The sequence below is a fragment of the Hydra vulgaris genome, chromosome 04, assembly GCF_038396675.1.
Source record: "Hydra vulgaris chromosome 04, alternate assembly HydraT2T_AEP".
In the NCBI taxonomy this organism is placed as follows: domain Eukaryota; kingdom Metazoa; phylum Cnidaria; class Hydrozoa; order Anthoathecata; family Hydridae; genus Hydra; species Hydra vulgaris.
Window position 1 is genome coordinate 15,305,287 of NC_088923.1, and position 17,159 is coordinate 15,322,445.

At 27.0% G+C, this 17,159-nt stretch overlaps 2 protein-coding genes across 2 annotated transcripts in view; both read right to left on the reverse strand.

Annotated features, from left to right (window-relative positions):
• LOC100197002 (nucleolar RNA helicase 2) overlaps positions 1-2,763 on the reverse strand; it is a 45,605-nt gene extending 42,842 nt beyond the window's left edge. Inside the window, exon 1 of the mRNA XM_065795562.1 lies at positions 2,597-2,763. Coding sequence (XP_065651634.1) covers positions 2,597-2,704 — 108 coding nt within the window. The 5' untranslated portion in view covers positions 2,705-2,763. The remainder of the gene's footprint in view (positions 1-2,596) is intronic.
• Positions 2,764-2,952: 189 nt separating this feature from the next.
• LOC100212430 (nucleolar RNA helicase 2) overlaps positions 2,953-17,159 on the reverse strand; it is a 60,265-nt gene continuing 46,058 nt past the window's right edge. The window contains exons 15-19 of the mRNA XM_065795563.1: positions 10,563-10,636; positions 8,367-8,526; positions 7,711-7,845; positions 4,316-4,360; positions 2,953-3,965 (exon numbers count right to left, since the gene is read on the reverse strand). Of these exons, the coding sequence (XP_065651635.1) occupies positions 3,729-3,965; positions 4,316-4,360; positions 7,711-7,845; positions 8,367-8,526; positions 10,563-10,636 (651 nt within the window). The 3' untranslated portion in view covers positions 2,953-3,728. The remainder of the gene's footprint in view (positions 3,966-4,315; positions 4,361-7,710; positions 7,846-8,366; positions 8,527-10,562; positions 10,637-17,159) is intronic.

Genomic DNA, 17,159 nt, shown 5'->3' on the forward strand with positions numbered 1-17,159 from the left:
CTAACTTTGTTTCACATTGTTGCAGAAAAACAGTCTTTATACCTATGTAGATACTGAAAAAACTAAAAAGGTCTCATACATAACTCATTTTCACAAAAAACTGGATAACCGACCTTTGTCTTCTGAGGTACAGATATTAAAATTTAAAGTTTATTTTAGTTTATAGTTTTGGTTTAGTTTATAGTTAATTTTAGTTTAGTTTTTGTTAGTTTTAGCTTCAGTTATCTTTTTTCTTACTTTAGACAACTTCATGAAAGAAATGAGGGAAATAGGTAAAAAAAAATTATAGTTATATATTTATTTATATGTAAATACTATTTTATTAATTATTCTGAGGTATATTTTTTGTCTTTAGTGTCTGGTAGAAGCATAACTGGTAGGGCTGTGTTTTAAATTTTTTTTATTTTTTATGGAGAAATATGTGCAATAGGTGAAAGAATTATTTAATATAAATGTGACATTTGCATTTTATTCATATTTTTATTAAAATTAAATTTCTCAAGTTTAACCCTTTTTTACTTTTTTTTATTATTTTCAGCATCCTCTTCATCCTGTGAAAATGGTGAGGTTATGCTTTATATTTTGATTTAAAAAAATTGTAAATGTTTTTAAATTTTATTATATCCTTCTATTTGTAATTTTAGAGTCGTTAAGATTTGAGGAATATGAAAGATATCGCTCCCAACACCCAGGGCCTCTCTCGGAGAGGTCCTTCAATAAGTGGCGAAGTAATGGCGGTATGGATGAGCCATCCTTCAAATGGAGGGCTCATCGATACCGGGGTGTTGGGAGACACCGAAGAAAAAACAGCAAACAAAAGGTTGTAAATGTCTTCTATCAGTGAAGATATTTTTTGTTGCCGCTTTTTCTTCAGTGATTTTTTTTTTTTATTTGTAATTTTTTTTTTAATAATATGTTGTATATTTGGTTTGTTTTTGTCTTTTTTAATTGAAATTTTATTTGTTTTTCACCAATTAAACTTAAATATAGTTAAATTGATTTATTACCCCAATCATCATAATATGATGCTACATTCTATTTGTTAAAAATAATTAATTGGTAGTTTAATTTATTGAAAACACTGCTATTAAAATTTACTATAAGCCAAGACTATTTAGCTATATAAATGCATTTTATTTATATCTCTATTTGATTTTTTATCTTTAATGTTTTTAGTTTGGCTCCTTGAAGCATTTGTTTTTTTGAAATATTTATAAATATTTAATTAAAATATTTTAAATTTATTGTAATGTCTTTTAAATTTAACTAAAGTTTACTAAAAGCCAACAAGAAATAAGGTCATAAAACAATACCGACAAGCTGCATCATGACAGCAGTTTAAGTATGACAACAGGCTACCAAAAAGCAGGTAAATTGTATTCCAGTTGTTTTTGTTGTTTTGTTTTGTTTTTCTTTTATGTCTACTTATCTGTTACAATTTTTATTTTAGGTTTGTCATATGACGCATTAATGCAATATAAAAGATCAAAGTTAACATATTTTTTACAATTTGTTATACCACACATGTTTGATTGTAAATTAACTTTTTTTTGTTTGAAACGTATTAGTACTCAATTGCTTAGTTATTTATAATAAATTTATTTAGTTGTGTGCATTTATCATTTTAAAGACAATTTCTTTTTTTAAAGGAACATGTATCAAGGGGATACCAAAAAATCAATAACTCATGAATAATTTACGTTCACTTCATATTAATCTTATTAATTAAAGTTCATGTTATAAAAAATATAACAAGAATTTAGCTTTAATCTTTCGTCAATTTAAGGCATGATGAAGTGTTATTATTTTGTGTCAGAAACTAAAAACGTATTGTGTTGAACTTAGTAATGTCTAGGAAAATGGTTCTGCCATACACTGATATGACCTATGTCAGTTGTAAATTACTCAAATAACGTTAAATAATTGGTAAATTAATTTATTTTAATTTTACAGATGGTTTAATTTTTTAATTTGAAGACGTTTTTCTTACAGGGTATTAAGTAAGGTTTCGCAACTTTAAATTGTGGAAAACAGCCACTATAAATTAAGTAACAGACCGACCGTAACCCGTATTACGGGTTACGGTTGGTCAATAAAAAACTCATGTAATGTAATATATAATAGTAATGTAACTATAAATATATTAATCCTCGAGCTTGTTTAACTTCATTGCGCTTGATAAGTAGCATTAACAGTAATTTCTAAATTACTGGATCATAATATATATAACAATATATAATAATATATAACTATATATAGTAATATTATAACTAATAATATAACTATATATAATAATGATATATAACTAATATTTAATAATATATAATTTAAAATATAATGAAACAAAACTTTACGAGTGAGTTTTTAATTAGTAATTATTATTTTTACTATAATTATATTCAGAAATAAATATAAACACTTTCATAACATTTATAATGAAAATCATTTTCCTTGAAATGACACAACAGCTACAACTAGAAACAACTTTTCATTTTGTTATTAAATTATTAACTGTTTTTTATTGGGAGATTCAAAATATGATCAATATAAAAAGTTAAAATATTTTACATGTTTAAACATTAAAAAAATTATTTACCTGCAGAGAATAAAATCTTTTAACATTGTTTGAAATAATTGGATATATTTTAGCAAGGCGAAATGAAGATTGATGTAGCGCGAACAAATATCGACATTGTGAAATCATTTTAGCGGAAATTTTATTGCAACTTAATATAAAAAGTAATTTGTAGAAAAGACTAAACAAAACTATTTAAAATCTATATTATTAAACTATTTAAAACTATATTTAAAAAATTCAAAATAGTAAAAGTTTACTAGATTTTTTTGAACAATGAGATATCTTACTTTGTTTTTTTAAAGTTCATTATTTAGATTATAACAAGGAATAACTTAATAGACAAAGACAAAATAAAAATAATAATAACAACAATGTTTCTTTATTTATGTCAACTTTATGTCAACTCTGTAAACATAATGATGCTGTAGTTGACATATATGTTTATTAATGCAGATATAGGTTTATACAATAGTACATTTTACAGATATATATTTTTGAAATAAGCATTACAATTTGTTTTTACAGAAGAAAAAATAAAATAATAAAAATAACTTTTTATTACTGTAACAATTTGCTGTAATTCCCATACCCTAACCTTCATGCACATAATTGTAAAAAGTATTTATACATTAAACAAAAATATAGTAAAAATAAATCATTCATTGTAAATTTAGCACTGCTAAAACCATATAAAACAATTTAATAGTTTCTTTTAGCATCAGAAGTTTTTTCACAAAACAGTATAAATCAGATTTTTCAAGTAAACAGTAAAACTTGTGCAACAAATCAATGTTCTTCATGCTAATAATTGCGATCCTTATTGCAATAATACTTATATTATTTTACTACTCATAAATGTTTTTAAATGCATTTAAAAAAAATTATTTCACTAATATAACCTGTTTAACTTTACCTACTCAAAAAAACTCACTTGCTTACAAATAACTACCTAATTATTTGTTTGCATTAGATACCACTATACTAACCCTAAACCATAACAATGTGAACATTAACACAAAAATTGAATTAAAGAGCTGTTATATCAATTTTTAAAATATTTTACATAATGCAAATGAAATGAAAGCAAATAAAATTCTTTGTCTCGCCTTCCCAGTTAAATAAATAGATGAGTTAAAATTTATATATAACATTAAAAATTTCTTGGTCTTTTATTGCTGCTATTATTATAACTGTTTGACTGACTAAAGGTTCTTTTATTTCCAAATCCTGCATTGCTTCCTCTATTATTACCATTGTTCCAGCTACCTGAATTCGAACCTCTGTATCCAGCACTAGTATTATTTTGAAATCCTTGCACACCTTCCATTAATTCTGGAAGTTCTGTAATTGGTTCAAGAGTTGAAAACTTATCTCCTTTCCAACATTCCTAAAACATACAAAAAAACTCAAAATAAACTTTTTAATAAAATTCACACAGTACTGCACAAGTTGACTAAAAGTTTACAAGGTAATAATGGTTTTACTGAACAATAAAAAGTGGTATTATGGGTTCTATTAAAAAGTTTCCTGCACATTAAAGCTGAATATTTATAACAATAAATTGTATAAAAATTGTGTTATAAAATATGTGAATGATTAAATTTAGATTTTATTAACATTAATATAATAAATAATATACTATAAATATAACATAATACAACTTATAAATTGAAAAATTAAGAAAATTTAATTTTTATAATTAAATAAATAATTAAAATTAAATAATTAAAAAAAAACCTCTATCACTTTAATGCTTTCTGTCGGAACATCAAAAACGCAACCCTAAAACAAAATGTTGAAAATAAACATAAAAACACAAAAATTTAAACAAAAAATGAAAACGAAAACAAAATTTGAACAAGAAAATGTTAAAAATAGAAAACACTCTTATTCTAGCAAAAATCCATTAAAAACAAAGTTATACATTGTAACTTGTTAAAATTTTTATGAAATATAATTTAAGTGTTATTGTAAATTGATAATAATATAATAATTTGTTTTGGTAAATTTTACCTTCGCAACACTACTGATGTAAATTTTCCAGTAAAAATTGATTCAAAATTGATTGGTAAAATTTACTGAAAAACTTTCCAGTAAACTTTACCATCGCAACACTATTCCTTATAATTTTTATTAATGTTTTAAGTGAAGTTATGAAGACAATAAAAACGTGTCTTGCTTATGAAAAATTAAAACAAAAATTTACTATGTTTACATTTTATACGAAGTAGTATGAAAAAACATGAAAAATACTGATAGAATGAGTATTAAATAATGACTTATTTTAATATTGTAATACTAGTATTAATAAACACGCACTTAAAAATATTAGTTAAATATAATAGTTGTAAAGGTTAACAGAAAAAAATAGGCCACGTTGTTTATGTTATGTTATTTGACAGGTCTTTTACCAAAAAAAAAGTAATGCGGTAACTTTTGCTACATTTTTAATGAGCTTTTTTTTACTTTTACTTGAGTAAACTTTTCGGCTGGTAACGTTTACTTGTACTTGAGAAAAATTTCTCTTAAACAACAGTACTTTTACTCGAATACAAAATTTTGTTATTTTTTCAACCACTAGCTCTGACTTGGTTCATCATTAAAAATTTTCATGACTTGCTGAACATGCTAAAATATGAACTTTTAAGAAATGTGAAATGCAAAAAGAGTATTAGATATTTTAAAAATATCAATTCAAGCTCCCTCAGTTTCTGATAGCAATAGAGCTAACAAGGATTACATAATTACTAAATCACATTTTCAAACTATTGGCCTTGTTAAAAAAAAAAAAATCATTAATCATAAAAAAAGTGTATTATTATGTACTATGTGTATGGCATTTGTTTTAAAGTACTCTAGAGTATATTATGTGGATGATAGTATTGAGGACCAAATGCTTTTATAATTTGCACATAATAATTCTGATAAAGGTAAAAAAAAAATAAGAAAAAAAAAGATGAAAATAAATAGTGCCTATTGCCATGTGACACCACTATTATGAGTACTTAAATGGCCGTGGCACAGTGGTTAGAGCACTTGCTTAAGAAACAGGAGATCCAGGTTCGAATCGAACTCAGGACATATTTCCGCGTCACGGTAAGGAAAGAGGGTTGAACTTCCTAGTTAAATGCACTTCCAAGGTGCTCTGTGACAAGACCGTTAGGTCTTCTTGGGGCACCTAAATGACAAAATTGTAAAAAAAAAATTATAGTACTTATATGCATTTATAAATACAAATTGGTAATTACTTAAGGGGTTCATAACCAGAAAAAAGCCCCTAAAACCACAACAATATGATATACTCACTTGAACAACATATGACAAGTAATAATAACAAGTAATAATAATAACAATAATAATAGTAATAATAACAACAACAACAACAATAAGATTTTTTTTTAAATCTCTTGTTTGCAACTAGCTGATAAACAAAGTTGTTTTTAAAAAAAACATTTTAGCTACAAATATTACATTAACAACCCTCAGAATTAGGAAAAATGAGGTAATAATTGAGGACATCAATAATCTGCAGACCTCAATCTTTTAGAGGTCGGCAAAAAAAAATTTTATACGAAGGTGTTACCTTAAGACATACAAACGAGGTCGGCAATTTTTTGCCGACCTCAAACACTTTAAGGTCCCTAATTCCAATGCTGCATTAAGTAAAATTCTAACGTGATTTTATTTTTAAGATGTATCAAGAGTCTCACGTATCAAGAGTATTTCAAATATAAACCTACAGCTAGTTTTTGTAAGTTTCATTAGGTCTTACACAGATGATGTATGGTGTAACAGCTATGGTGCAGTGGTTAGTAGGGGGCGGTGATCAATTAAAAATTACTTGATTAATAAAACTTAATTGTTAATTGATTAATTAATGAAAGATGAATCAATTAATTTTTTGTTTTTAATTTATAACATTGTTATAATTTTTCATATTTATATTCTACTGTTATAATAACAATTTAGCTTTTTTAAAGAACCAACAAAAATTATTTTCACTTCCAGTATTGGTGAGAAATGAACACAAGTTATACATTTACAATGCAGCAGTACAGTAAGCTGACCGCCATTTACAATGTCATCTGGAAAAATTGTTCCAATGTTTAAAAATATTTAGTTGAAGTATTAGCTTGTTTAACAGCTATAGATCCTATCCCTATTGCAACTAATAGCAATAAAGAATGCTAAAATGAAGAATGTAATAGCTTTGTTAATGAAGAATATAGTATTATTGTATCAAAGTTTTGTAAAATTGATATGCTGTTTAGAAAATCACCACCTAAAAATGATGGAGTCACAACACACTTGGTAGCCCATAAACATAAATTCTTCCTTTTAATGTTTTTCCTGCAATTTCTGCAACTCATAAGAACTAACAGAAATGATATCAAGTATAACTTCAGCAACAGAAAGACGTTGTAAGTTATACGCTCAAGATATTTTGATTTGTATTAAACACGAAATGGCAGTACAATCCATTCTATGCCTTCTCTTATCTTCTATAGAAACAGAAAGAAGTTTTAGTGCTGCTGATTTATTTCTTACTAAATTAAGAACTTAAAACCAAGTTAAATTTTGGCACTGTTTTTTAAGATTTGTTAGAAAAAGAGAAATAAAATTATATGAAGTAGTATATACTTTTTTAAACTATAAAAATTTATTTTTAAAATCTAATAGAAAATTAATTGATTAATTTTTCAAAAATTAATCGAAAATCAATAAATTAATTATACCAACTAAACTACCACCACTAGTGGTTATAGCACTTGCTTGTGAATTAAGATCCCAGCTCTTCCACATTTGGTAAGGAAGGGGATGCAAACTTCTTAATTAAATACTTTTCTACAGTACTGTGATAAGACCATAAAGATTTCTTGGAGCACTTTAACACATAATAACATTGAAAAATAATTCTACCTCTTGGTACTTTTTTCTGAAAAAACTATCTGGTTCAAAGTTGGCATTTTAAAAAGTGTACAAAATATAATTGGATATTGCACACCTAGCAGTACACAGGAATAATAAAACACACACACAATATTAAAAAATAAAAATAAAACCTAGTTTAAAACTAAACTAAGTTTTTTTAAACTAAGTTTAAAAGAAAGAACCGAATAAAGTAAATTTACAAGTTTGTCTTTGCATATTCTCATTCCTTTTATACTGTCAATAAATGTTTGATCAAAGTACCGCCTTAACGTGTGCCATATTAATCCAGTACTTCGAAGTTCCAAGTTTTGTTTCATTAAATACGTAGTATAACCCTATTAAAAAAATTAATTTCAACATGCAACTGTAATAAAAGTAATAAGAAAATTGAACGAGACTAAAACACATAATATAATAAAACAATACTTACTATAATATATATACAAATAAATATTTCATATTTATTGGCACTGACTATTTTAATGCATAACTGCAATAACTTTGCATATACATATGGTCATTTAAATTGTTACACTCTAAGGAATCTAATTGGTTTTTAATGTTATTAATAAAATTAATGTAATTTGAAAGCATGATATTTTATTTTAAACTGTACTAATTAGTAACAATAATTTCTTGGATTTGCTGAATAACTGAAAATAACTTATATAAAAGTTATAAAAATCATGTAACCAAGAAACAAAGCAAAAAACAACTCTTATTTAATCAAAATTTTGAAGCATTTTTCCTCAAAAATCAAAGTTTTGTTGAACTTTTAAAATCTTTAAAAAAAACTTACAGGTTGAGACATTAATAAAAAAACTTACAGATTGAGACGTTAATAAAAAAAACTTACAGGTTGAGACGTTAACATAGATCTATTGACTATTTCTGTTGTTCCAGAAATATAAGCTAATGCAGCAGCAAGTGCTTTCTCTGCTCCCCTTTTTTCTATAAGGTTTCTAGCATAATCAAGAAAGTAGCTTATGACATCTTCTTTTACTTCATCTAAAGATCTAAAAATATAAAATTTTGATTAATTCTTACCTGCATGTATTTTAAGTTCGATCTCTAAAATCAAAATATATATTTAGTTTTAATGGTATCTCATTTATTTCCAAAATGCTCTTGGATTCTTTATTATATTTTTAAAAGGTTTTATTTAAAACAATCATTTTTGTGGTGGTATTGATGGTGGTGGTGTTGGGACTGGGGAATATTTGTATTTTAAGTTTATTACATCTACAGAAATAAAAAAATAAAAAATAATAGTAAAGTAATAAAAATCACTCTTATTTTTTTCAAAAAATTATAGAAAACAGACAACTGTCATTAAATATAAATGTAACAGCAAAGTAGACTATGCTATAAAAACTTCTAAAAATCATAAGGGTCACAAAATAATATTGGTTGTTATGATGTCTTCAAACAAAAATACAAGATTATATGTTGATATTAAAATTACCCAAGTTTCGAATCATAAATTTTGATTAAATTTTTAACAAACAATAACAAACTAACCACCTACCACATCCTACCACCTTTTCATTTAAAAACTACACATAACTAGATGCATAACTTCAGGTAATAAGTATATAGCATTCAAAGTCATAGCATAAACTTGCACATAAATTTTTAGTTTAAAAAATTTATTTATTCTAGGTTTTTAGTCTGTGAACAGTTCTGTTAATTACGATCAATTCAGTTTTTTTGCTTTTGGGTAAATAATCAATATATTTGGCATCAAGTGTGTATGTGTATATATATATATATTCTTTATTAACAAGTTGACAGTTTTAAAGTCTGTTACAATAATAACTTTGATAACACTCTGCGATTATTTTATTTGCTTTTAGATAAGTTTTATTTGATTAGTGCATTTAGTAAGCTTCTTGGATGCTTTTTAAGGAACCACACAGCATTCTTGGATAGCTACTTTGGGTCAATGATAATAAACTATCATTGACCCAAAGCAAAACTTAAAAATATTCAAACTTTAAATTCCTTTTTTAAGTTCTCAGTTTTATTTTATGGATGGTGATTAAGTGCAATTTACATAGGGAACAGACAATTTTACTATCAAGTTTTATTCAAAAAAAACTAAATGTTTTTGATATTTATCAACCAAAACCGGATAATTTACTTTCACAATGATGGGTAAAGCATAAGTGGCGATGACGTTTGTCTGACGGGATAAACTAGTTATTAGTGCTGATCATCATCAAAACGCCAGTAATAATAGACGTGACTCTGAGGAGATGTTTATTACTTAATCACTACACAAATTTTGTTTACATATCAGCATTAATGTTTTTTTCTTTCTTTCTGAGGCCTTACATTGTTGTATGAATACTTTTTATTTTATAATCAACTTTTTGTTTTATAAGTTTTTGTTTGGTGATATATTAGTTGTATAACTTCGTTCATATTAGTGTTTATAAAATAATTTTTTTAATCATTGTAAGTACTGTTTGGGTGCATTGTCTATCTTATTTATTTTTAAATATTCCTCTATTATTCTTTATTTTTGTGCTGACAACTGTCAAAATATGCTTTGTTCAAAAAATAATTCTCCTTTATTCTAATGTACTTCATTTCTTCCCTCAGGCATTTACTGCTCGAGTGTGACCATTCGGCGAATTTATATGCCAAAGTTTTTAAATTACATATAATGCCTTATATACACAATGTTGTATACTGCCCTAAAATGCCTATACTATACTATAATGATACTATACACTATCTTATACTTTTTATAAAAAACTGTTAAACTAAACCAACAGCACAAATAAAAAAGCTTTGAGTTTGATCCCCACTATGCTGCTGGTAGTACAGCACCCTTAACTAGATTCTCTGCACAGTAGTCTTAACAAGGCTAGTGTGCAGAGAATTCAGAGAGGGTTAGCATAATAAAAGAGGTCTCCTTGACAGTAGTGATCAAACACCAGCCTTAGGGAGGTTAAGATGTTAAGTTAAAAGTATAAAATAAACTTAAAATTTGTTTTTCTCTTTTTTTGGTTTGGAACAATATAATTTCTAAATAACAAAATACCTAACAGCATCTTCAGCTGAAGCAGCAATCAAATCTTTTTGTTGAGGTGCTCCTATTCTTGTGAATGAAATACCCTAAAAATATTTTCATTTTAAATATTTGCATTTTATTTAAATTAAATATAAATATTTAACATTAACTTTGTAATACTTTGTTCAGGTGATATAATTATATAAAGGAATAATTTTATTTCCTGGTTACAATGCCTGGAAAAATAGTCAAACTTATATTTTATCTTGATTAAATTTTAACAAATGACTATTGATACAAACAGTTAAAAATAAAGACTTTTCTAATAATAAAGTTTTTTTTAAATGATTTTAATAGTTCAAAAAATTCAATATCATTCTTTGTTTTGAATGTTATAAAATACTCACCACTTATTTGCATAAACTTAATTATTTAACTCAGGAGTTTTTTTCACAAGTTTTCTGTAGTCAATTAAAATTAATAATAAAAAAATGAGAAGAGATCTTTACTTAATTGTTGGTCAAGTATTTTCTTTTTCTGTGAATAAATTTCAAAACAACAATTTGCAACAACAACAAAAATCTTATGCAACTTTTATGTAACATAATTAACCTGTTTTTTTTTAAGTTTCTTTAAAATGCTGAACTTTTTAAATTAATGTGTGCAGTTTTTACATTAGACACATTATAAAATAAAAACATTAAAACATTAAACTTAACATATTATATTTTTAAATTTTAGGTTTTGAATAAGAATAACCCATTTTTCTAAAAAGGTTTATAATAACTATTGAATTTATAACAACGTGTTGATAAGCAAGTATTGGCATGATTATTGGTACAAAAAAAATTATTATTCTCCCTGACGATAACTTTCTACGTTGGGATTTCAAAATATTTTTTAAGACATTTTGGACATTCTCTTAACTTTGATTTTTAACAAATGTCTTCAGTACACATGCAATGGAAGAAAGGAAATTAAATAAAAACTCTCATTCTTCTATTACAATTTCTACTTGTGTTCAAACTTTTTGTTCTCTTGTACTTGTTGTTTCTATTTATTTCTTTTGTTTTAATAAAACTCAAAATGAAATAAATTTGACTTGTGTTGAGTTAGTAGATTTTTTAATTAGACTTTTCTAATGGCCATAAATCCTCACCTTGGATAGGATTTGCAGCTTGTTAATCAAAAACTGAGCACTTTTAAACTTTTTTTTTTTTAATTCTCTTCTTTAAATGCAGATTCTCTTCTTTTATCAGGAAAGGAAATAAAAGTTGAATCAAGGAATGTCATCATTGATTTTATAGATGAAACTGATGGCTAATCAAGAGTCTCTACTCTATTACCTGCTATTAAACTTGTCCTGTTTCATGAATTCAAAATTTTAAATTTCATTCTGCAAAAAAGTAGTTTCTGATAAATTTTAATAATTGAAATTTTCTTTTTTAACTGATTGGAAAGTAAAGTTAATATGAAAATTGGAATTTTTAAGGTTGCCGGCAGTTAGAACAAATACATTGGAAACATTAGAAAAAAAATTTTTATTGTGTGAATTAATAATATTGGTGATGTTGGAAGACAGCTATAACTGGCATTTAATTTATTCTAATCAAAAGTTTAGCAAAACTTATGTTTTTGGAAAATGCTTTTCAGTTACATTTAAAACTTTTTTTGCGATGTTGGTTCTTACATTCTCTTGGAATGTGGTCCATTAATCCCATGAAAACAGCAAACGCCATCATCTCTATTTATTCCAATGGATTGCAACTGATTGCCTTGACTTATGGTATGCAGAATAAAGAATGTGTCTGAAAATTTCGACACAAACAATAGTTTGTGTCCAAATTTATGGACACAAACTATTGTTATCAGTTAAAAGTAATTTTCTTGAGAGATTTATATTATCTAATGATTTTTCTGAGATTTTTGTATATTGTTTGGCATGAATAAGTGAATCTTGAAGTAGATGAAACTTTCTTAAGAGATGAAAGAATAGAACTCTTCAATAAAAGTTGAATGAAAGTGCAGTGATATTGTATTTAATATTGCGGAACCATTTTATCATTTTATTTTATCATGTCTCATTTTATTGTTGATATTTTCCAGTATAATTTTATTAATTTATTTACTTTTTAATTATCAACTAATTTTTAAAATAAAATTTTATTAATTTATTTAGTATTTTGTATTAATAATATATACTTGCTCTATATTTATATTGAGCACTGTCTACCAAAAAAATTACTTATATTATTACTACATTTATATATATATATATATATATATATATATATATATATATATATATATATATATATATATATATATATATATATATATATATATATATATATAAATATATATATAAATGCAGTAGTGTTGTAGTGGTAGAGCGCTCGCTTCATAAGCGAGAAGTTCTGAGTTTAAACCCCACCACAACCCTGGTAGTACCGCGCTCAACTCGTTTCTCCGTGCAGCAGCCTTGTTTGTCAAGGTTCATGTTTTGGATTTATAGTTGAGAGAGGACTATACCACATACATACATATACATACATATACATATATATATATATATATATATATATATATATATACACATATATATATATATATATATATATATATATATATATATATATATATATATATATATATATATATATATATATATATATATATATATATATATATATATATATATATATATATATATACACACACACACACATATATATATATACATATATTTATACATATATACATATATATACACATATATATATATATATTAGTGTGATGCCAAATTTTTAGGTTCAAAACTGTCCTCAAGCTTGCCCTTGTTCTATATGACAATAATAATTATTTTCCAAAATTTGAATCAAATTAGATGATATTTAGGGGTTGCCATGTTTTGTCACATTTTGGAATGAGGTTAAAAAAGTAAAAAAAAAAATTACTTCTTTAATTATTTATTATCAATTACTTATTATTATGTGGTGGATTGTGGATGTTTAATGTTAAACAAACAATAATATAGTACTGCAATACTATGTAATTACACTAGGCAATAATAGATCAATCGTTTTCATCATTGAACACTCATCTTTATCAGGGTAGACTTTGATGCAACTGGAAATTCCTTCCGGTGAAGCTCAACCAATCGAAGAAGAAACTGCTTTTGGTTTTCATCTTTCGTAACGCTTTTGTTGAAGGTTGTTATAAGTGCTATGCCTCATTCCGCACAATCGTTGACGACCTTCATTTGACAAACCTTGTGCTTCATTTCAAGATATGTTGAATCCATTTCCCACTCTGAAGATTCTTTCATTAAAAATGATTCAGCTTTTTCTTTGCCATTCTTCAAAATTAGATCGAAAAGTTCTGTGGTGTGTAACAAAGGAAGACAATGTACTGTGGCAATTGAATGTGGAAGCATCAAGTCTTTTGAGAGATTTCTGTTTTGGTTGTTGTTTCAGGTTGTTTGCCATGTCTCTCTTGGTGTTGTTGTCGACACGGGAATCAAAGAAAGCCAATCCTATTAGATGTTCAGAAAAATACCACAGATGGTGATGAAAAGCTTTCGCTGCATTAATTGCAATTGTACGATTTGGATATTTTTGAATTTGTTGAAGAAGCTTGGCATCATTGAATGGTGCTCAGTTCAGCTAACGGAGCTTCATTCCAAAACTGTCCGTATATAAATGCCACAAAAAGACTTATGTCTGTTATTCCTTTCTTATCCTTTGCAGTAATAACAAATTGATCCTGAAACAAATATATCTTCATACAATATATAGCATTTGCCATCCAACGTGCATTGTGTGTTGCACCTGGTGCCCGAAACTTTACATTTAACTCCGATGTTGCAGTTGATCCTCCAAGAAAAATAAGGCACAAATTCAAGAGTTCTTAGTAATCATCCCTGGGTTGTTGACCTTTAATTGTTTCACCATAATACACTACCATTTTTTTCACGGAGTTTGAGTAAAAAATCACAGTTAAACAATTTTTTATTTCCTATAGTGAACACCTCCTTGTTGACTGCTGGCCATTGCTTCTGGAAACGGTCAAAAATTCCAACTTCAAGTCCTCCACTGCTTCCAAATGCAGTCATGCAAATGGTGGAAAGCATGACTTCAAAGACATGGTGCCTGCATGCTATCCATATAAGATTACAGTCAAGATTCTGCTCTATTATTGTGCAGGCACCAATGATAAACCCAGTGTTGGATGAAGTAGTGTCAAAAACCAGTCCCTGAACAAGTTCTTCCAATTTCCAATCTTTAAAAGCCTTCATGCAGGCATCAGCCGGTTGCTCACCTGTACCTCGATCAATCTTTGGAATGCCCAGCAATTTTTCCACCCCACCACCAGTCACAAGGATGGCAATTCTATCAACTTTTTTTTGACACCAGTGATATCAGGTAAGAGCTTTCCATCCCAATGCAGAAGAAGTGGATCATCAGGAGAGAAATCAACCTTGTCAGCTGTAGTCAGCACTTCACGAACAGATCGCCTTTCTCTGGGGATTGTGATGTACGACAAAGATAAATCTATTAGAGAGTGACCAAGAGAGCCTGAGAAACTATTCCAACCACGAAGAGTGCACAGCGATCAGAAATATTAACACGATCAAGAGACGATACAACATTATTTGTTAGAACTTTCATCTTCTTTTTCGTTGAACCACTTGTGCTCAGTGTGCTGGAGGCGGAAGGAGTCTGATATTCATCAAATCTGAGGAACTTGAGCTACTTTCACTTACAATGTCAACTGCTGATGAAGAAGAAACGAGTTCTGTTTTTTCCATCAGTTCTGCTTTACTGCTTCAATTGCCTCAATTCCATTTTAGTTTCTCAGACTTGTTTCCATGCCTTCCTAGCTATTAAATTCTTGCCATGCTACAACTTAATGGATCTTCTTGCTGCTGATGTAAAAATGCTTTATCTTCATCGTTTTTCATAACTTCTGATGCATTTTTGGTTGATATATCAAAAAGTTCTTCAAGGTCAGCATGGAAAAGTTCTTCTTTCATATGACAGCTGTCCAATTTTGATCGTCGGTGTTTTTTCAGCAACAGATATTCGTCATAAAGTTTTTTTAACTTTCTTCCTGCATTGTCAATTCTTTGAGTTGGAATTCTTCCTCTCCCATATAACAAGAATTGTTTCAATTGTTGCCCGAATACATTTTTTCACTTTTGTTTCTCTTCTATATGATGGAGGAGCAACCTCCGAAGAATATCTTCCTCTTGAAGGAAGTTTGGCAGTTGACAGAGTTTGTGTAGGTTTACCAACAAGCCACACCACAACAGAAGATCTAGTGGTTGCCATATTAATTTCTATTCAAAATATATTGTTATATATAAATATATATATATATATATATATATATATATATATATATATATATATATATATATATATATATCTAAAATAAAAAAACAAATTTGCAAAATTTGAGCGAATCACAAAATTTTACCGATGGTTAATTTATCTTATAAAACATGGCAACCCCTAAAATTGCTTTTTTTAGTCTAATTTTTGGTACACATGATCCTAGATGATAAAGGAACACAGGCAACCTTGAGGAGAATGCTTTTTGTGAACTTTTTTTTCTATTACAATCTGAATCACACTAATATATATATATATATATATATATATATATATATATATATATATATATAAACACATGTGAAAACTATAAGATTACAATACTGCTTCACTCTTCAAAAATATAACAAAATTGGTTTTTAGTCATTACAATAGTAATTTTTTTTAATTATAGACTTAAATTACAGTGTGCTAAGATTTTTATAAAAACTTAAGGAACCTCTCTTAGTTCTCTGTTTCATCCTGATAATAAGAAATATGACAATAAGACAGAGAATAAAGGTTGGCTGCTAGAGTATGCCCAACTTTGCCAACAAGGTGCTTATGCACATTTTTTTTTAAATATTATTAAAGAATCTAATCCAGATAAGTATGACAATTTGACAATATAAAAGTGACAAACATAATAGAGTCAGTTCTAAAAGATGCTGATATTGTAATAGATTTTATTTGTGGCTTCCAAGAGAAGTCAGTATTAAAAGATAATGCAAGAAGATAACATAATTATAATCAATATAATTGCAATAAGATTATTGCAATAGCAATTTGCCAAAAAAAGAATTTTATTTAAATTAAATTTCATCAGTCACTATGAGTCCAAGGCAATCATAATCTAGATCATATTCATGATTGGCTGCTTGTTTTAAACAATTATAAAGTATGCACACAGTGTTTTAGGAGTCCTCTTGCCCTTGTATGCACTTGTATGAATTAAACACCTCCTTCCTCTGTGTACATGCGCATTATTTATTACAAAATCATCTCCCTTTTCCCTTATGCATAAATTTTTCCAAACATTAAAAACAAAGTACCTTAATTTGACATATTTTCGTTACATGACATAATATTGATTTTTGAATTCAATGCTTTTGTTAAAAATAAAGAAATTAAGTTTAAAGAAAGTCAAACCACCTACATACTTGCTATTTTTAACATCCCCCTTGTTCCCATTTGTACATTTTTTGTACAAAGCAAATAGCACAAATAAAACTTTTTAGACAATACCGATCAA